The following is a 21,584-nucleotide window of genomic DNA, read 5'->3' on the forward strand; positions in this document are numbered from 1 at the left end:
TCTTGCCTTCTTCATGCAATGTTTGGCTTGACTACTTGTGATTTTGATTATTTGCTATTTTTTTTATTTATCTTTAAGGTGTCATGAAACTTTGATCATATTATTTCCACACCTCCCTGAGCTTAACTTAGTTGCAGCTCCATTAACATACCTTAAAATATCCAAAGAACATTTATGAAACTAAAAAATTATTTCTAACACGTATTCGCATCTCATGCTTAATAAATCCAATTGTAACAAATCTTAAGTAAAACATTCTTTTAAAGTACAAAAACAAATTAAAAATCCAATATTGAAGGCTAAATAATGACATAAATATGCATTCGTGTACTTGTATCCGAGAAAAAAAGGACAACAAAGTGCAAACACCATCCTAGGACGAGAACAAAACTCGATCACGAAACTCAGCCACTGAAGAACAAATAATGAATGCAAAGCTCAACCACTAGAGAATCGAGCTCGGCCCGACTAGCAAAAAATTCAAAACTCCTTCAACATAAAATCCAACCTGGACAGGTGTGAGCCAACTCGACATAAAGCAGCAAGTTTGGGAAGAGCGAAACAGATAGTAGTCAATTCCCACATCCCTACGAGAGTAAAGTTGGGAGCCAAAAGTCGCAAGAAAAACTTGGCATTATAGCACCCCAACGCGTGATCAACATAAAGTACATGTGATCAAGTATAAGAGCAACCTGATGTTACAAACACCAAGGTACATAAGCTCAGTGTGTCAAGTATAAACAAATTGGGCATCTTGGCGTCCAGGTACAAGAATGAACCCGACAATCAGTTGCCCGAAGCAAAATACCATATCGACGTTCTAAGGCTAAGTACCGGAGGAATTAAGCAACAACATGCAAGAAAAAGATTCAAGAACGTGACTTTCCACCGCCCGAGTATAAGAATGACTTGGCATTGTAGTATCCAACCACAATATCCACCGTTGCAGTACCCGGATCCAAGAAAGAGCGGTGCAAAAGGTACATATAAGCCTAACTTCAACGCTAATCCAGGTCACGTTAAGATAAGCCTCAAGCACAATGAAAAACGTCCATTGGTAGAACGCTTAAAGGCAACACTATAAAAACACATATAAGAGATAAGGATGAATCTTATTCCCGCAATTTTTGCTTGGAATTCCTTATGTTGTTTAGTTATTTGCTTTTGTCCTTTATGCTAATGATTACACCAAAGCCTTGCAAAAACAAGAAAGACAGGACAAACATCCACCCAAAGCCCTCCAAGCGAGACATCAAAAGCCCTCTAAGCGAGGCATACATAGCCCTTTAAGCGAGGCACTCAAAGCCTTCCAAGTGAGGCACCCAAAGCCCTTCATGTAAGGCACCAAAAACCCTCTAATCAAGTTACCCAAAACCTTCCAAGTGAAGCATCCAAAGCCCTCTAGGCGAGGCACCCAAAGACCTCCAAGCGAGGGACCTAAAACCTTCAAAACAAGGCACCACCACTAGGATACTTAAAAATTAAAGAATCACATTAAATTACCTGAAAAACACTAGAAGGGACGGGTTGAGTAATGTTAATGGGAAAATTTTTTTGCAACCCTCCTTATATAACACTTTCGTCGAGTACAAGATTTTTTCTTCATAAATGCTCAACTTTGTAAATAATATTAATCAATGAATTCTTTTCTCTGTGCTATATAGAATATTCACTATAGTGTTTGTAAGAGCTTTTTTTTTAATGAATAATCGTTTAGTATGGAAAACTCTTGTATTTAAAACTAAAATGCAATTGCAAGTTTAATAAGAGAAGCTTCTAGACAAAATTAAGTAATAAATGCACAAATATTTTTATATTGGTTCACTCGAACTAAGTTAATCCAGTCTCCTCAATCTATAGAGGGTTCCTCTATAATCTTCAAAAGATTACAATTGAGTATTCTCATCACTTCTGGTATCCCTAAGCACTCCTAGTATTCCTCGATATGCTGTCTAGTTGAGTTTTACCCACTCTTGGTTGTGCAGTATTCTTCACCACTCCTGGTATCCTTAGTCAGCGAATAAGTTCTCGTTACCCTAGACTAGTTGAGTATTCGCACCACTCCTAGTGCTAGACATGGTATCCTTTGATACACTGCCTAGATTTCCTTAACTTGTTAAAGTTTCACACTAGTGTTCTAATTCTCTTCAGAATTACAATCAACGATTTTTTACAAGTCGTTTAGACTATTACTCTCGTAGAGAGGATATATTTTCAATACAATACAATCTGTAGACTTGTTGGATGTTTCACTCTTTTATCTTTTCTCTCTTCTTACAATAGTAAGCAAATATTATAATGATGCTCGAGAGTATTACTTGACTTTTCTTTTTCTCTTCTCATATAATCTCTTTTTGCTTGAGCTTCTCTATGCTTCTCTTCTAAATGCTTTTCGTAGGATTGATATTTACGTTGTAAGCTATCCTCTTGATTTTTACTTTGAATGATCTTCTATTTAAAGGCTTTTTCAAAAGGTATCCGTTAGACTAATTAAACTCTTGGCTTTGATTCTTTTATCTTCTCTATCTTGCTTGTGAAGCAACCATTGGTTAAAGTCTTATTCCATGTTCTAATTATATATCCTTTTGTTATTCTTTGATTTAATTGTCTATTTTATAGAAGGAATAAAAATTCATAAATGATTGTAATCTTTCCTGAATAAAATCATATCATATAATGAGTTTAATTGTTTATTTTAAGATTTATACTAACACTTATTCTTGTCATCACTACATGGTATATGTAGATGAATCATGCCTACACTTTAAAGGAAGGTTGATTGTGATCATGTGTTTGAAGGATCTTGTGTATACAAAAGAACTCAAATTGCAATCAACTATCTAAATTTATTTACTTTGAATTTAAAGACATTTAGTTTTTTAATAGTTTTAGTTCCTTTCATGAGACACATTTATTTAATAATTTTAATTAATTTCATGATTTATTTCAATTGTGTGATGAGTTATTTCATTTGTTATACTAACTTTAACTTGTAATTGTTTCATTTTTCATAAGTACAAGTAACAAATACAATTAACCAAAAAATGTAACTGTTTATAATATTAATTTATAACAATTTCTCTCATTTGTAAAACTAACATAATGATATATAATCCCTAACTATTGTGGAAAATAACTTGCAAAAGACCAATGCTTAATGATGATCATGACTTAACCTCTAAATAAATATGAGTACACTAAATAATGTTTGTAATAGACATGGGAAACCATTTTTCACGTGTTTTAATATGAATATTGTGATATTACTAATTAGTTAGTTTTATCCTTAGTGTTTTTTTTTTTTTAGTTTTTCCTTGCTTATTTTGAGTCTCATATCCTAATAGTGTCTTATTTGGTTTAGGTTTCTATTTTTACTTTTTCTAATTTGTTTTTAAATTTTTTATAGCTTTGTCATGTTGCTTTGTCTCTTTACAATTGTCATAAGTGTTTGGTGATTTTTTCCTATCTACATTAAAAGATTCTCTTATAATTTAATATTTTGAAAAGTTTATATATTATTTTAGGCTTTGAATGAATCAATCAATCCTTTTGTAAGTTTTATGTTGTTTTTAGGAAAAGTTTAAACACATTTTGAGTAAAAACTTAAAAAAGAGTGATATAGATTTTTTATCTAACAATATAGATAGATCAAATTTCAACAAATTACCCTATGCATTTTTAATGATGTGTTTTTATAATAGGATATGAAACCTAAAAACATATAATAGATTACTATCATATCTCATTAGAAATATTGTTTTGGTCTAATAACCACCATGTATACACATCATTTTTGTCTAATAGTGTATTACAATAAAATATACAGTTTCAACATTATATAATACAAGAAAAACTTATGAATATTTATCCATACTATATTTTTATAGAAGATATTCTTTTGTCTTACGTCTTAAAAGATCTTACTATAAACATTTATCAAGAATTAATGATGTCAAATATAACCTAATGAATTATTGTGATTTAACTACAAAATAATATAAGAAAAATCTCAAATAATAAAATATTACAAATAATTCAATAAGAATTGAGGTTAGGAAAAGGCAAAAATGATTAAGTAAGAAGTTAGGAAAATAATTATACAAATCTAATAAAAAGTGTTGGCAAAAGGAAAAGCAAAATTTATAAAGTTAAATAACTTTATAATAAATAACTTTTATTATATATAAATATGATTATAAATAACTTTATGTTTAAATATAATAATGAAGTTTTTATTATATGTTATGATCATAAAAGAGAATGTACTACCACTAATTATTATATATACAAATCAATCAATTTTGAATCATATAAGTCTAATATTTTTTAGAACACCAATGCACATGATTGAACAAAAAGAAGTTGGTTGTAGAGAATTGGTCACGTTGTCCCTTCTGTATTTATCTGTAAGGAAGCAGCTAGATTGATTATTTCTAGTTTGACTAAAAGCAGAAATAAATATAAATAAATAAAAAAAATAATTATAAAACTCTTTCGGCATAAACGAAAACGGAAAGGACGGTGGGTGCAACTGGTAGAGAGAGAAAAGAACGTCTTTTTCTGCATAAAGGAGTTCAACAACTTGAAGTACAAGTTGGTTCACGCTGTGGTGTGAAACCAACGTTACTGTGACACTCAGAGGAGAAAAATACAAGTGGTTTCATCTCATTTTGCTCTCAAACCTCTGTTTTTGGATGCAAATTTGGTCTTTACTGTGATCCCTTCTTGGCCCATAGCTGCATCTTTTGAGCTGAGAGCAATGGGTAAGATAAGGTTTTGTTTTCTATTAATTTTTTTTTGCCGCATTGGGTGTCTAGATTCAGTTTCATATCCTGTCTGTATTATGTTGCTTTTGGGATTCTCTTTGTTTGTTGTTTTCTTTTTCTAGTTTTTTTTTTTTGTGCCTCATTGTGAAGCTCGAGTATTGCAGGCAGAACCCTAGATTGGTTAGCTTGGGTTTGGGGATTGAGATAGATTTGGAGGGTTCTGACTGTGTTCCGTGTTGTCTAGATTGAAACCAAAATTCTTATGTTTTTGTTAATTAGTGTTTCATTTTCTTTTTTGATTGGTGATGGTGATGGGCTCTGGCTTAGCTGCTACATGCAACTGTGTTTGAATACTAGATGCTTTACACTCTGAATGCAATCGTTTTGCCGGTTTTTATGCTTACAAGATGACCAAAAGCTTAGGGGAATTCAGTACCTAAACATTTTATACTAGTTGACTGAAGAGCTTATATAAGATGTCAATGTCAGTGTCATCTTTGCAGTATATTTGAGAACTTACTGACACATTTGCGAGCTTACCTGGTCTCTTTAATTTCTAGTCATTGAAGTCATGCTCCAGTGACATAACAGCTTCTAGGCATGGAAATGCAGTTAAAGTTGTCCACTAAATTCATTCTCTTTTTATTGCCCTAAATTCATCATTTAGTACCAAAGTTAGTTATTGCATTTGAATTTGTTAATGTTAATAGCAAAAGGTACGCCAATGTGCTGACCCTTTTTTATGGTTATTCAATTTTGTTGCTTAGCATATATTGTCTGCAGGCAGGTCATGTATTTGTTTCCATATATTGTGACATCTTATTTCATGTTAATCAATTTCTGGAACTTGTCTTGATTCAATTTTGTTTTCAGGGAGTTTGGTTTATATTTAATTTGCGATTTGGGAGAAAAAGTACAACAGTTCTTGACAGTTTTCAAGATTGCAGATGCTTCAAATATTTATACGGTGTTTAAAACAGCTCAGTTACTAAAATTTATGTGCCTCAATTTTCAACAACTTTGTAATGCATTTTTCTAGTATAAAGAGGAAAAAAATGGCGTGACTGAATAATCAAGATTTGATAACAAGTACAGTAACATGGAATCTAGACTTGATGAATGGCACCAGTCTCGATCACAGCCAGTTATGCAGGACCATTTGGATGGCCCGCATACCCATAGAAGACAAGTTGACTTCAATACATCAGAAGTTAAACCTGTACTTAATTACTCTATACAGACAGGTGAAGAATTTGCTCTTGAGTTTATGAGAGATAAGGTGAATATGAGTAAGCCTGTATTATCAAATGTTAGTGAATCGAATTATACCCCAGGTTATATGGAACTGAAAGGCATTTTAGGTATCAACCATGCAGGATCTGAAAGTGGATCTGATATCTCTATGTTCTCAATGGCTGAGAAATATCCAAAAGATTTTGATACAACGAGTACATCTTTACCTGGAGACAGAATCAACTATGGGTCTATTCAATCAATGCCAAGAACTTCATTGAATCAGGATAATAGGCAATTTGTGCCTGGGTATGGCTCTTTTGGAGCTTATGATAGATCAATGATCATGAAGTTTCTTTGCAGCTTTGGCGGTAAAATATTGCCACGACCATGCGATGGAAATCTAAGGTATGTTGGAGGCCAAACACGTATTCTTCGACTAAGAAAGGACATATCTTGGCTGGAGCTCATGCAGACAGCATTTCAAATCTATAGTCAGGTTTATGCAATCAAGTATCAGCTTCCTGGGGAAGATCTTGATGCTTTGGTATCTGTGTCATCTGATGAGGATTTGCAGAATATGATGGAGGAATGTAATCATCTACAAGATAGGGAAGGATCACAAAAACCTAGGATGTTTTTGTTCTCAATGAGTGATTTGCAGGATGCTCAATTTGGTCTCAGCAGTATGGGTGATGATTCTGAGATTCAGTATGTTGTTGCTGTTAATGGCATGGACTTGGGATCAAGAAAAAACACTACGATGATTGGTGTCAGCGTTTCGGCAAATGACATAAATGAATTGGACAGGCAAAGTATTGACAGGGAGACTAATAATAGAGTTGGTATAGAATGTATTGTACAAGGAAATCCTCCCCCAACTAACAATTTAGACTCATCATTGGCTTCTCAATTTTCACCATCAGTGCTACCAACTTCCTCAAATTCATATGAAAAGTATCCACAGTTTTATAGTGATCAAATGATGTGCCATGGCGAACATAGTGATCAATACTTTATTAATGAAGGCCTCGATCTTTCTCATAAACCTGTTATTGGAGAGACCCCGATGATTATGCCTCCCCATATGCTTGTCAATCAACAAGGGATTTTGAATGAAGGCCTTCCTCCTCGAGGAATACAAGTACAAAATTCAGAAATACAAACAACATTGGCAAACAAGATGGTTACTAGTTCAATTCCACAAGTAAGTGACCCTGGGAAAGTTTTGGCCTCAGAATTACCATCACCCGCTCCTGCTCAACTGTTTAATGGTTACATGAAAAATAATTTTCCTGAAGCATCTGTTGTAGTTACTGTGTCAGAGGGGTTTTCATTGCATCCACCAAGCTTGAACAAGGGCCAAGATAATGAAGAGACTTCTTCTACAAGCAGTGCATTTGGTCCTACTTATGTTGATTCCCACTCCAATGCTTCTGACTTGAGTTCCCTTCATCCTCCTCCTCTTCCTAAGAGAGTTTACTATTCAGAGAGAATTCCACGCGAACAGGTAGAGTTGCTGAACCGGTCCTCAAAATCTGATGATACACACAGCTCTCAGTTTCATGTTCCAGATTTACTCTCTGATATCAACCCACCCAATTTAGTTACAGAATCTGTTGACAAGTTGCATGATGGAAATCTATCTGATCTAAATGAGGAATTAAGCATCACAGAAAATCCGTTGCATGCAAATGTATTTTCAGTTGATAATGGGATTGTCAATAATCAAATCTACAAACAGCCGCTTGATGCAAACACTATGATAAAATCAAAGCTAACTGAGCATGTGAATCCTGAGCTGAGGCAGGTATTATCGGACAATGAAGGACACACAGATGTGTTAAATAAAGATAATGTTGTTGGGTTGGAAATGAAAATTAATGGTAACAATAGCTATAACAAACCCCTGATTGATGAGACAAAAGCCAGTAAACCTGACTTGGAGAATTTGCACCATGTTTCTTCTCGTAAGAATCTTGATGATCCTGCATCCACTCTTCCAGAGGTTGACTGGGGTGATACCTCTGTGAAAGAGTCTAATGACAATGTTAATGTGCAAGCCTTACCTGGATCTCTAAATGGGAATATTGATGATGATTCTGAAGAATTTCCATCTGATGTCATCATGAAACAAGCACATGGTGACATCCTTATTGATATTAATGATCGGTTTCCCCGTGAATTTTTCACTGATATATTCTCTAAAGCAGTACTTGAAGAAGACCCCTCTAGTTTCCATAAATTAACTTCAAATGGAGTGGGCTTAAGTGTAAACATGGAAAATTGTGATCCTAAACGATGGTCGTATTTTCAAAAATTGGCTCAAGCAGGCATTGATAATGTGTCTCTTATTGACCAAGATCATCTTGGGTTTGCACCTGCGATAGGAAAAGTGGTTGGAGATGATAGAGCTCAACATGTTACACCTTTAGCAACTGATGAAGTTTCTCTGAACCATACAGAGTCCCACCTCGATTTTGTTGAAGAAAATTTGCTTGGAAGAATTGGAGGAGAAAGAAAGTCTAACTATGACCATTCCCAAGTGAATGACACTGAAAGCATGCAATTTGATGCTATGATGGAAAACATAAGAGCTCAAGAGTCAGAATGCGAGGTATGATTTTAACTATTTTTGGTTTTTGGACTATTTATAAATATGTGTATATGCTTACAAAAGTTCTTATCACTTAGGTTGGGATGTTTGAAAAAAGGAATAACAATCTAAATCCTCCTGATCCTTCTTTGGGAGAGATTGATACGAGTTCTTTGCAGGTAAGATGCTTATTCATGAGTGCATTCTTGTGTTTGCAATTGTGGGTACGGGAATTAAAGAGATTTTGCTGAAGAAATTTCATCACTGGTTATCCGACATCTGTAGTTTATAAAATAGATGCTAATTAGAATAATATTGAGAATGCATATTTTCCTGGTGTGGTTCTTAATTATTCATTTAATTATCAACGGTTGATTAGGTTGTGGTTGAAAATTTTAGTTTTCACTTTGCAGTAGATTAGGAGGCTTGTATTTTATTGATGAACATGACCTGATCATGTTAATCCAATCATATCATCGTATTTCCATTTAAATTCTCAGTGTCACAGAAATTGCAATAATAACAAAATCCCCCAATGTTTCTTTCTATTTCCAATCTCCTATATTTAGAAAAAGGGCATTTAAATTCCTTACAGCTTGTATAAAATACTAATGTACGTTGGTACCAGAAGGTTCCTCACTAGGTGATGGTATGGGAAGAGGATTGTTTATGCATCCCCTACCCTTTATATGTCATGAGGTTGATTTTATATTCAAACCCTTGACTAACCAGTCATCAATGATCATTGCCTTTAAGTTTCTCATTGCATCAGTAGTCGTTGATTCCTTCTTATTTTGGATGTTTAGAAATTTCCTGCTCAAAGCGTGTTGAAACAATGATTATTGCTGATACATTTCAGGAAGTTTTATATGTTAGCCTTACTACATTTTTATTCTATATCATTAGAGTATCTTGCTATTAATACTAGGATTGTTTGTGTAGAAACAAGCCCATAATCACAGGGATTTGTTGTCTAGTTGTAGAAGTTTTTCCTATTAAAACTATCAGCAGGCTCCTGTGTACATAAAGCGGATGCATCTCATAAAATAGAATATCACGGATTATTCCTAAACTTGAGAAAGGAGAAATCAGTTAAGACAGTTAGAATAGGTGTTAGTTAGATATAAATAGGGGAAGAAGGATAGGAGGATGGGAGAGGGGGATACTCATTTTGTAGATTGAGCATTAGCTCCTTGTGAAAGGAGAAATCCTTCACTTCACAAAAGATTTCTCTTTTCACAGAGAACTAATTGTCAATCTACAAAATGAATATCACCCTCTCCTATCCTGCTTTCCTTATTTATATCTAAGTAATGTCTCAAGTAACTAATTAACTCATTAATATTCTAACTATCTTAACTGATTTCTCCTTCTCCTTATATCCTAACACAATGTGTGGAGACTAAGACATTTCTTTATGTGGATTGCAGTTGCTTGATGTTTGTGTTACAACATTCTCAAGAGGAATTAGCTCTAATATTATTAGGGTTTATGGTTGCTTGATCACTGGCCTTAAAATCTTTAATTCATTTTTTCCTTTATTGGAATGCAAATTGTAGGTCATAATGAATGATGATCTTGAAGAGCTGAAGGAACTGGGTTCTGGTACCTTTGGCACCGTGTATCATGGAAAATGGCGAGGAACAGATGTTGCCATCAAAAGAATAAAGAAAATCTGCTTCACTGGTCGATCATCTGAGCAAGAGAGACTGGTAAGTTAAAATTTAATTTATGTCTGATGGCATGCACTATGACTTTCCAGTTTAGCTGTCCTTTTTTCCTTCTCCCTACATTTACATGAAAGGCCTTCTCACTAACAGACGTTACTTTTTCAGACTGTAGAATTCTGGCGGGAAGCCGATATTCTTTCCAAGCTTCATCATCCAAATGTGGTGGCATTTTATGGTGTAGTGGAGGATGGACCCGGAGGAACAATGGCTACTGTTACAGAGTACATGGTGGATGGTTCTCTTAGGCATGTGTTACTTCGCAAGGATAGGTAACACACCTAGAAAAACATTTTGGTTATTTAGTTTTATTAACCAATTTTGCCTAAAATGTTGTTTTTTATTTTTGATCATTGTATTAAGAAAATAATCAGTATGGTGCTATTATATCAGTTCAAGGCTTACTATTGCTTCTTATTTTAAGAGAAAGTCATGCTATAAAACAATAAAAGTCCCTTTGCCATACGAAATGTGTGATAATTCTTGTATTTTACTAAAGGATTTGGATTTTGTTGCAGGTATCTTGATTTTCGTAAGAGACTGATAATTGCAATGGACGCAGCTTTTGGGATGGAATATTTACACTCAAAAAATATTGTACACTTTGACCTAAAATGTGACAATTTGTTGGTGAACTTGAAAGATCCTATGCGGCCTATTTGCAAGGTAACTAATCTGTGGGACTTTTACTTCGCTTTTCTGTGAACATGAAATGTTCAGCATTAATTAGAGGTTGAGAAGACTAAGAAATTTGCTTTTCTAGGTTGGGGATTTTGGATTATCAAAAATTAAAAGAAATACCTTGGTTTCTGGTGGTGTGAGGGGGACTCTTCCTTGGATGGCACCAGAGCTTCTGAACGGTAGCAGCAACAAGGTCTCAGAAAAGGTGGAATTTTTATCTGTTTGAATGAAATGCATCTTCTATGGTCACATTTATCTAAGGATCTGAGTTGTATTGGTCTCTCTTCTAGATTTTAAAATAGTGGCAAAGGTCTGTTTATTAGTTCACTGTATCTAGGATCAAGTTCTTCCTCTCATTTTTCAGCGGTAGCTATTGCTTGAGTGCTATAGTGGGTGTCTATGCGACAATGTGGCCTTTAGCAGCACTAGAGTAAGGGGTTTCAGATAAAAGATATCTTTTTTCCCTCAAAATAGCATCACTTTGGGGGTTTATATTAGGGGCAAAGTTCAAGTTTCTCGGTCACTTTCTATAACTTCAAAAAAAAATAATTGAAGTGTGAACACTGTTCCAAATTTTTTATTAGTTTTTAATTTTCGAGCATTTATATATGTTGCATAAATTATTTAATTTGTCTGAAAAATATCTGGATATAGGCCATCTTGCTGTGTTGCTTCCAATATTGATAACTTTGCATTGGAATATAAATTTAAGTAAAATTATTTGACTTTGAACATTTTAAACATACAAATTTTTCTGTTTATATTGTACTTTTGGAATCTTTTTGTAAGGGAATAGGAGATCTACAATGCTTTTATACCACCTCTATTTCTGTGTACATTCACATTTGTTTTTATCAGCAAAACTTGTCGTTTGGAGTTATTGATTGCTGAAAACGAATTGTTATTTGTAGGTTGATGTGTTCTCCTTTGGCATAGTGTTATGGGAGATTCTAACCGGTGAGGAGCCATATGCCAATATGCACTATGGTGCAATCATAGGTATGATCTTTTTCTTAAGTTCTTTTTCATTTCTGAGCAATTTCGTTTTTTCTGTAACCTCCTGAAATTGGCTTTTTCTTCTAATTGAAGTTAAAATATTAGGAAAGTTTCTCCTGTTGTTTCTTAAAACAGTAAGTAAACCAGCTTCTGTGACATTAGTAATCAAAGTTGAGAATTAAGGTTGGAGAACTGGGGAGGGTTGGGCTTTCAAAAGAACTACCACTTTCAAATGAAAATGTGTAAATATCAATTATAGAAGTTGAAAAGGAGGAGAAATCCCAGGGGTTTACACCTAGGACTCTAGGCATCATAGTAAAATGTGTCAGACAACTACGTGTAGTTAGTTATTTATCATACAGCTACAAATGCTTTCTTCTTAAACAGGTGGGATTGTGAATAACACATTAAGACCAACAATACCAAATCATTGTGATTCTGAATGGAGAACACTGATGGAGCAGTGTTGGGCACCCAATCCTGCGGCTAGGCCCTCCTTCACAGAAATAGCTCGACGATTGCGCATAATGTCTGCAGCTGCTAAATCATCGGGCCAAAAAGCATCTAGATGATGGTGATGGTGATGGTGATGGTGATACCAATGTTGTCATTGATGATTTTTCTTGGTTAAGATGGATACTGCTGAATTTATTCATTGAATGGTACTCCAAAGTTGTATTTCATTACCAGGGGAAATGCTATCTGGTATACTAATATTTTTTCGATGATTCAATGGTTGTCTGATTAAATTTTTGTTGTACATTCGACCACCATAGTACAAATTCAAACTTGTCATTTAGCCCCTTAATTTTATTCTGTCTTTTTATTTTCAATTCTGAATTTTAGAAATTAGAAACTCTTAATAAAGTAGATTTAGATTTACTTTAATTTTGCAAAATCTGCTTATATTTATGAACTTTGTATCTATTTATTATTATAATTTAGTAAATCACTGTTAAAAGATGCATTAAGTTATACCGCTACATCTATTGATAAGTTGGTACACAACCACTGTTTGCATCAATGTAAGAACCAACTGGTAAAAGGATGGTGAAACCTAATTATATCTCTTTGTTGTTGTGTTCCGATCTTAAATATGTTGAAAAAACATCGATTTAAAATTGAATATGACGTATTGTCTATTTTATAGTCCAAAATACTAAATACTTTTTTCTTCCATTTTTAATTTATTTCTATTAGATGATTCGATATTCAATTTTAATTTTATGGATAATGATATTTAGACAATATTTTTTTTGACAACATTTGAACATTGATTATATGTCAATCTGTGATGGGTCGTAAATTACTCCATAATCACAGATTAACACGTAATCAATGTTCAAATGTTATCAAAAAAATGTTGTCTAAATTTCATTATCCTAATTTTATTTTTCAACTTATTTTAGTTTTCCATTTCTGAGAACATTCATTTAATGGTAATAAAAATTAGAGCTGTCAAAATGAATCACAGCTGGCGAACTAACTTGAACTACTATGAGTTCAGGTTAGGTTGAATTTGAAAAAATTATATTTTTTTTTATGGGGATCAGATTTTAACCCGACTTATTTAAAATCAGTTTATTCGAGTTGAATCCATGGTGGACTGGATTAATCCACTAACCCACTTACCTAATTTTATTTTATTAAAATTTAGTTTTAATTTTATAAAAAATGTTTATTATCTTTTTGGTTGAAAAAATTATTTAAGTTTCCTATTTTCAAAACTAATTAAACATTTTAAATTTGAGAGTGAAATTTGTTTAGATTTAAATAATAGAAAATTTGTAATTTTTTTATTTAAAAAAATTGTAATTAAGTGAGCCAGTGAGCTAGTGAGCTAATCCGTTTACCCATCCATTTATAGTGAGTTGAACTAGATTCAAATTTTTCTGACTTAATAATAAATGAACCGAATTTGGTTGATTTGCTAAGTGATCAATCCATGGTGGATTGGTCTCAATGACTCGTTTGATAGCACTAATAAAAATAGAGCTTTTTTTAGTTTTATTCAAACGATGACAAGGATTATAATTCACGTGATATAAATTGGTTTCATGTTTATGAGCCACTTTAGTTTGATTAAAACGTGTATATCAATATCCAGGCACAGGAAAAGCAAAAGCGAATTGTATAATCATGGTTGGATTAATCAGACCAATAAGGATTCACATTTCAAGTTACTTTAAAGATATGACTTTACCGATTATTCTAAATTAAGAATTTCATACCCTTATTTCTAGGTGAAAGACAAAATAAAGAAAATGCATTTTTTTTAAATAAAGAAGAAAAGACATTTGATTCGTCATTTTGAAAGAAAAATAAGAGACTTTAATATTTCAACAAGTTCCGTCTAAAGAACAGAATGCCAAAAGCTTTTAAAAACATAGACTAGTGTGTAATTCAAAAGTTTGAAATTTTGACCAAATAAATTAGAGTTTTAAAATAAATTATATATTCCTATTTAGAATATTTACGATAAGTTTAATCATTATAATATGAATTGTGGATAACACAGTTTAAGAAAATGCTTTTTATTAGTTATACAGACATTGTTCATGCAGTTATTTCTCTTTTCTCATCAACAGGTTTTTATTATATGCTTTTATGACGGTTCACCTTCGTCAATTCTAATGTTTTTCGACAAGTTGTTCGTAAAACTTTTTTTAATTATCTTTTTCAGTATATTAATATATATATATATATATATATATATATATATATATAATAATAATAATAATAATAATAATATGATAGTAACAATAATATGATAATAATAAGGTAAATTTCTCTCCATGGAAAGCCAACACGTGGCTAACTATTAACGAACTATTGCAGTAAGAACAATAAAAAAAGGGTGGAAGTTTTTGGACATAACTGTTTCTTCACTCCTTTGACTGTTTTTCTGACATAAAAACTTAATTTATTCCAAAATTGAGGAGAAATAGAGAGAGAGAGAGAGAGAAGAGATAGTGTGTGCTGTCATTTTGTTCCGAAAGGATCATTGAAGTAGAAGTAGATTCAGCCTGTTTTGAACCCAAAAGAAGAAAAGGTAGATCAAAAGATGGGGTAGACAAAGCTGGATTCTTTTTGGTTTCTTTCCCATATATACCTTTTCATTTGATTTCAGTTTCCCCCCAGATACCTGCCATGGCACTTCCTCTGAAACCTTCTTGAGCCATACATGTATCAAGCTCAAAACAAACATCAGTCAGGTATTTAGTTGATTCTGTTCCATCCTTTTCCGATTCAGCCGTGATTTTGTTATGATTAGTCATGTCTTCTGCTGTTGATTGAGTCAAACTTGATTTGTGTTCTTATGATCCTGCATGCTGTGTTTTGACTGGGAAAGGTTAAATCAAGAGTCAAGTTTGATAATTTTCGGATTATATGATCATGGGGGAGTTGAGAAGAAGTGATCTAATATATAGGTCGATTTTTAGATGACCTAAATATCTTTTTAACATATTTTTCCATTTAATTTGCTAAAAAAGACGGGTAATATATTTTCCCCCATTTTTTGGTGCTTGTTGTTGGGTTTTGATTCTCTACATCCTGTTATTAGTATTAGAAAACAAAGTCTAATTTTTACTGCAAAAACTTTTATAATTCTCTTTCTTCTTTTTCATGTAGTCAGTGTAAGTAATGAAGAGTAATTAAGGAATGGAGTAGGGAGTGAAAGAAATTTATAGAAGATAAATAACTTACCTTTACCAAATACCGGACTTCGAATGAAGGAACAACCTTAGACTTATAATCCTAAACTTTCAGATTGTAGAGAGATATATTGTGAGCATTCTTCAAACAACTATAACAGGTCAAGACAATTTATTTTTTTCTCTTGTATGGCAGGTAAATAAATTGATTTTATTTGCGATAAGGTGAATATTTTGACAATTCTAATATGTTGGTGATAGATTTTCTAATTGATTTTATTGGGTGTAATTTCTCCCATCATGTACTTGTTTCTGTATATTGCTATATCTTACACGCTGAGCAGTTTCTAAGTTTCATCATGCACACAGGGTGACATATTCTGAAGGTAGTTAAGATTGCGGAAGCTTCTCCATGTGTTGATTATGGTGACAAACTTGAGCATGGTAAATCTTCTTTCTGACCTATTGCTACGGGTCAAGAGTTCAAACTTTTAAAGATTTGCAGTCCTGTTTCTGAGATTTGGAAATTGAATTTACAGTATTTGGTGCATTATTTCTACACGATGTTAAGTGTCTCTTCCCAGGAGTATGGCATTACAGTAAATCCATGCATTTAACTTCACAAATGAGGCTTTGACAAGACTGCCAAGGATGCAGAAACATCAATACAATTCCATGGAATCTAGAACTGAGGAATTCCATTCTGCACAGCAATTGGTCCCTCAAGACCATCGTGATGGCATGCATATCAATGCACGGCCTCCAGCATATAATGTGTCAGAAAATAAACCTGTACTTAACTATTCCATACAGACAGGTGAGGAATTTGCTCTCGAGTTTATGAGAGATAGGGTGAATCTCAGGAAGCCTCCATTTCCAAATGTTGTGGGTGATCCCAACTATTCAACAGGCTATATGGAATTGAAAGGCATTTTGGGACATTCAGGATCTGAGAGTGGATCTGATATATCTGTGCTCACAAAGACTGAAAAGGGTCCTAAAGAGTTTGACAGAAGGAACTCTTCTCAAAACCAGGACAGAAGTAATTATGGTTCAGCTCGATCAATTCCTAGAACTTCATCCAATCAAGAAAGTTACCGAGTCCTTCATGGTACTGCCCCTTCCAGTGCATCTGAAATTTCATCCATGAAGATGAAGGTTCTATGCAGCTTTGGGGGAAGAATATTGCCAAGGCCTAGTGATGGAAAGCTTAGATATGTTGGGGGTGAAACGCGTATTATAAGTATAAGAAGGGACATACGTTTGCCGGAGCTTATGCAGAAAACATCATTAATTTATAGTGAACCTCATGTGATAAAGTATCAGCTCCCTGGAGAAGATCTTGATGCGTTAGTTTCAGTATCTTCTGATGAGGATCTGCGGAATATGATGGAGGAATGTCATGATTTACAAGGTGAACGAGGATCAACCAAGCTTAGGATGTTTCTGTTCTCTATAAATGATTTGGATGATACTCAGTTTGGCATAGGTAGCATTGACGGTGATTCTGAAATCCAGTACGTAGTTGCTGTTAATGGCATGAGCATGGGTTCAAGAAACAACTCAATTCTTCATGCCGCAGGTGGCTCTACCAATAACTTGCATGAATTGAGTGAACAAAATAATGAGAGGGAGACCAACAGAGTTTTGATGGACTCATTTGGTGTTAGTGGCTCATCTTTGACTGACAATGTTAAATCATCATTGACTATTCAATCTTCACAACAAATGCTTCCAATCTCCTCTAGTGCTTTTGAAACCCATCCATTGTTTTATGATGAACCGGTTATTCACCAAGGGGAAGCTAGTCAATATCCACTACAGCACGGTCTTGGTCCTTCTAACAACTCTGCTCGCAATATTGGAGAGATTCCAGTTTCTGTGCCTATTCAAAGTTTTGTTAACCAAGGGATCATGAATGATGGACAAACATCCAGTGAGTTGCAGGTACAAGTTTCAGCTATGCCAGACATGTTGGTAAAAAGAAAGGGTGATAATTTCATTCATACAGGCAACGATCCAGGAAAAGTTTTCCCCTTGGAAGCACCATATCCTATTGCTTCGCTGCCATTTGAGGGAAATTTGCATGCTAATTTACCAGAGGCACCAGTTACTGCTGCTCTATCAGAAGGGCTTCATCCTGCAGTGCCATCAAAGAACAAGGGTAAGCACCAGCAGTCTGAAGATGCCTATTCATTAATCGGGAGTATGAATCGCACACAGACTCCTAAGTCTGGTGAAGATGATTTCTATACTACACCCACTGATGCATTCGGCCGTGCTCAGGTTGATGCTGAGTCCAATGTGATTGATTTCGGTAGCCTTGAACCACCTCCACTTCCCAACAGAGTCTATTATTCAGAGAGAATTCCAAGGGAGCAGGAAGATTTGCTGAATCGATCTACTAAGTCAGATGATGCGTATGGTTCTCACTTACTCATGTCCGATTTGCTTTCTGACTTCAGCCAGAAGAATTCAGAAACAGAATCCAGTGACATATTGCACGGTGGGAATATGTCAAATCAGAACATTATGTCCAGATCGGCACCAAAGCCTTTGCAAGTAGATGGCAATACCATTGATGATGGATTTGCCCCACCGCCAACATACAAACAGTGGCCTGATGCAACAAATAAGTTGAATTCAAAGTTATCATTGCCTGTGAATTCTGAGTTGAAGCAAGTGTTAGTAGATAATAAGGTTACTGGAATTGAGGACCAGATCCTTCATTCTGGAAATGATGCCAATCGTTCCAAAGACAACCATAACATCCTCTTAGTTGATGGACCCAAAGGTACTGGACATCTGGCTTTTCATCAGGTTCTTCCAGTTGATCATAATCTGAACGTAGTATCTAAACCTCCAGACCTCAATTTGGTTGAAGTTTCTACCAGGGAATTGGATAACGGTAAGGTCCAAGCTGTGTCTTTTCCTTCAACTGGAAACACAGGCCAAGATGATTCTCAAAATTTCCCCCCAGAAGTTAAACCAAGACCTACTGCTCAGGGAGACATTCTTATTGATATTGAGGACAGGTTTCCCCGTGATATCCTTCATGATATGTTCTCCAAAGCAATACTTTCCGAAGATTCATCAAGTAATGGTCCGTTACCAGCAGATAGAGCAGGTTTGAGCTCACACATGGACAATCATGAGCCTAAACGTTGGTCATATTTTCAGAACTTGGCCCAAGAGGGGTTTGATAATGTTTCTCTAATTGATCAGGACTATCTTGATTTTTCGTCTGCAGTGAGTAAAGTTCCAGATGGGGATAGTAATTCTCAGCAGTCTGCTGCTCTACTGGCAGATGGTGCTTTGGCAGGACACAAGGAATCTCACCTAAATTTCGGTGGTGACGAAAATCAGAAAAATGTACCTGTAACAACTAAAACAGAATCAACTCTCCTTCAACCAAAATATGAGCATTCCCAGCTAAAGGGCAATGAAAATAAGAACATGGACACCATAATGGAAAACATAAGACCACAGGAATCTGAATACCTGGAGGTATGATATTAATAGTTTTTTTATATTTAGAGCCTGCACAGATTTTCTCTTTTTTGGTGACAATCTTGCTTGTAATGGATTGAATTTAGGATGACCAGAATGAAGAAAGGAATGTGGATTTGGCAGGGACTTTTGACATCAGTACTGTGCAGGTATTACGCTTGGATGTATTATTTTGTTTGCGTTGATGTCTTTTACCTGCCTGCCTTTTCTGCAGAGAATATAATTTTAGTCTACCTATCTATTGCCCACTTCAGAAGTTATGATCCAAAACTTATAATATTAACTGATGAAATTTTGTTGGTGAAAATATGTTCTGGCTGGATATTTATTATACCTTGCATAATTACTTTGATGCTCCATCTTAGTTTATTCTTGAAAAGTACCATGTCACTCTTCGCCAACCTTGGTGTTAATTGACTCATTAATCCACGACCATTTCATAATCTGTTTTTCCCTGTAGCATGCATTCTCTACTGAGATGATGGCAATGCATATCCTATATAAATTTATTTCTGTAATATTGACCAGAAGAAAATCTGTACTAGATGATGGCTTCGTTGCTTTATGTATTGAAATTATATAATGAGTTCATAAGATTTACTGACATTCAGTTTAATAGATATATTTATAATGTTAATGGCAGTTCATAAAGAATGATGATCTTGAAGAGCTGCGAGAGCTGGGTTCTGGTACCTTTGGGACTGTGTACCATGGAAAGTGGAGGGGATCGGATGTTGCTATTAAAAGAATAAAGAAAAGCTGCTTCGCTGGTAGATCTTCAGAACAAGAGAGACTGGTAATTTTGCTTGAGTGATTCTGATCCTTCTGTCCATGTTTTAGATTCTGTCAGGTCACTCTGTCAAAATATGAATGTAAATATTTTACATTTATTGTATAATAAATATGGATTTGGTAGTAGGAAATTCTTAAAGTTAAAGGGTTGGGATTAGGAGTTTATTCGGTACATTTAGTCGTAGTTTACTATCACCAAGATCTTAGAAGACTTTCGTGGGGATTGAAGTAGCTGACTTTAACCAGGGAATTTTTATATCAGCCAAAATATGTAAATGATTTGCTGGCAGAAACTGGAAAAAATGGATGCAAACCAGTAAATTCCAATGGATCCTAATAAAAAAGTTATGTAAAGTTGAAGAAGAACCAACATAGACAAAATGGATGATTTTAGATTTGAATATTAATATAGTTTACTCACACTTGGACGGACATTTCTCATTCAGAGTGTCATCAGCCCATTCATGCATTTTTAAATAAAAACTCAGGGATTACTATATATTTTGGTATCTCAGCTAGGTTGACACCCTAAAATACATCATCAGCCATCACGTGAAAAATATTTTTAAGAGAAAAAGAAAAAAGAACAAAAAACATAGTTCCCAAGAAGCTAAACTTCCCCAAACATAGTTCAGCAGTACTTGAAGGAATGGAAGACTGAATCTTGAAGCCTACACTAATGCTGATTATACATGTTCTCTTTTTGATAGAAGATCAACAACTGAATATTACATTTTCCAAAGTGGAAACTTTGGATCAAGAACTTACCACTAGGTCAAAAACTATAACTGTTTGTTAGAATGCAATTCTTTCTAGTTAAGAGCGTAAGAATCCAAGCATCACAATTTGATTGTGACTTGGCCCCACAAAACAATTGATGTCTCCTGCAACATAAACTTAAAGAGCAAAACACACAGTGTGGTGGTGAATTACTATGGCCAAAAATGATCTTAGATTACTTGGAAGATTAATTTGGAGGGTCATATGAAGCTCTACTGTGATAATAAATGAGCAATAGCATTGGACATAATCACCTTCAGCGTGACTGGACAAAACGTATTGAAATTTTATAAAGAATAATTAGAAGAGGGTAATGGATGGAATTGTTTCGCACTTGTTGTATAATAAATTTAGATTTAGTTGTAAGTAATCTCTAAATTTAAGGGGTTTGGATTAGAAGTTTATTTCAGGAGATTTATTTCATTAGTTAGGATTATCTTTGAATACCCATATATTGTTTTGTTTTAGATTCAAGGAAAATAATTCCACACTTATTGCCTTTAGCCTACACGTTTTCTCACACACTCATATTAAAGAGGCTTATTTTATGGTATTCATTTCCACTCACAGACAATAGAGTTCTGGCGTGAAGCTGACATACTTTCCAAGCTTCACCATCCAAATGTTGTGGCATTTTATGGTGTAGTCCAGGATGGACCAGGAGCAACATTAGCCACTGTCACTGAGTACATGGTGGATGGTTCTCTCAGGAATGTTTTGCTTCGTAAGGATAGGTAATGTATCCATTATCCTTGTGAAAGCATCCTTTCATATCAAAATTTCACATGATTTAATCCTGCAAAAGATCTCTCTCTCTCTCTCTCTCTCTCTCTCTCTCTCTCTCTCT

The 21,584-nt window shown here is 34.4% G+C and overlaps 2 protein-coding genes across 4 annotated transcripts in view; both read left to right on the forward strand.

Moving 5' to 3' along the window:
* The first annotated feature begins 4,507 nt into the window (after window positions 1–4,507).
* On the forward strand, window positions 4,508–12,832 carry LOC106762102. Its single transcript, XM_014645814.2, has 9 exons — window positions 4,508–4,763; window positions 5,640–8,616; window positions 8,694–8,774; window positions 10,155–10,307; window positions 10,431–10,594; window positions 10,841–10,988; window positions 11,086–11,208; window positions 11,915–12,002; window positions 12,387–12,832. The coding sequence occupies exons 2-9, from the start codon at window positions 5,866–5,868 to the stop codon at window positions 12,569–12,571; spliced, it is 3,693 nt and encodes a 1,230-aa protein (XP_014501300.1). The 5' UTR covers window positions 4,508–4,763; window positions 5,640–5,865; the 3' UTR covers window positions 12,572–12,832.
* Window positions 12,833–14,912: 2,080 nt separating this feature from the next.
* The window catches only part of LOC106761852, a 9,414-nt gene continuing 2,742 nt past the window's right edge, over window positions 14,913–21,584 (forward strand). Inside the window, exons 1-7 of one of the 3 annotated variants that reach the window (XM_014645425.2) lie at window positions 14,913–15,214; window positions 16,025–16,099; window positions 16,195–18,782; window positions 18,906–19,162; window positions 19,252–19,314; window positions 19,809–19,961; window positions 21,308–21,471. In XM_014645425.2, coding sequence (XP_014500911.1) covers window positions 16,307–18,782; window positions 18,906–19,162; window positions 19,252–19,314; window positions 19,809–19,961; window positions 21,308–21,471 — 3,113 coding nt within the window. In that variant the 5' untranslated portion in view covers window positions 14,913–15,214; window positions 16,025–16,099; window positions 16,195–16,306. Of the gene's footprint in view, window positions 15,215–16,024; window positions 16,100–16,194; window positions 19,163–19,251; window positions 19,315–19,808; window positions 19,962–21,307; window positions 21,472–21,584 lie in introns of all 3 variants that reach the window. The other 2 variants (XM_014645424.2, XM_014645423.2) reach the window with 2 other exon arrangements.

This window comes from Vigna radiata, chromosome 5 (genome assembly GCF_000741045.1).
Source record: "Vigna radiata var. radiata cultivar VC1973A chromosome 5, Vradiata_ver6, whole genome shotgun sequence".
NCBI classification, from domain to species: Eukaryota; Viridiplantae; Streptophyta; class Magnoliopsida; order Fabales; family Fabaceae; genus Vigna; species Vigna radiata.

Coding starts and splice junctions, on each gene's coding strand:
- LOC106762102 (XM_014645814.2), top strand. CDS start 5,866: ATGGAATCTAGACTTGATGAATGGCACCAGTCTCGATCACAGCCAGTT. Junction 8,775..10,154: donor TTGATACGAGTTCTTTGCAG/GTAAGATGCTTA, acceptor TGCAAATTGTAG/GTCATAATGAATGATGATCT. Junction 10,308..10,430: donor CATCTGAGCAAGAGAGACTG/GTAAGTTAAAAT, acceptor TTACTTTTTCAG/ACTGTAGAATTCTGGCGGGA.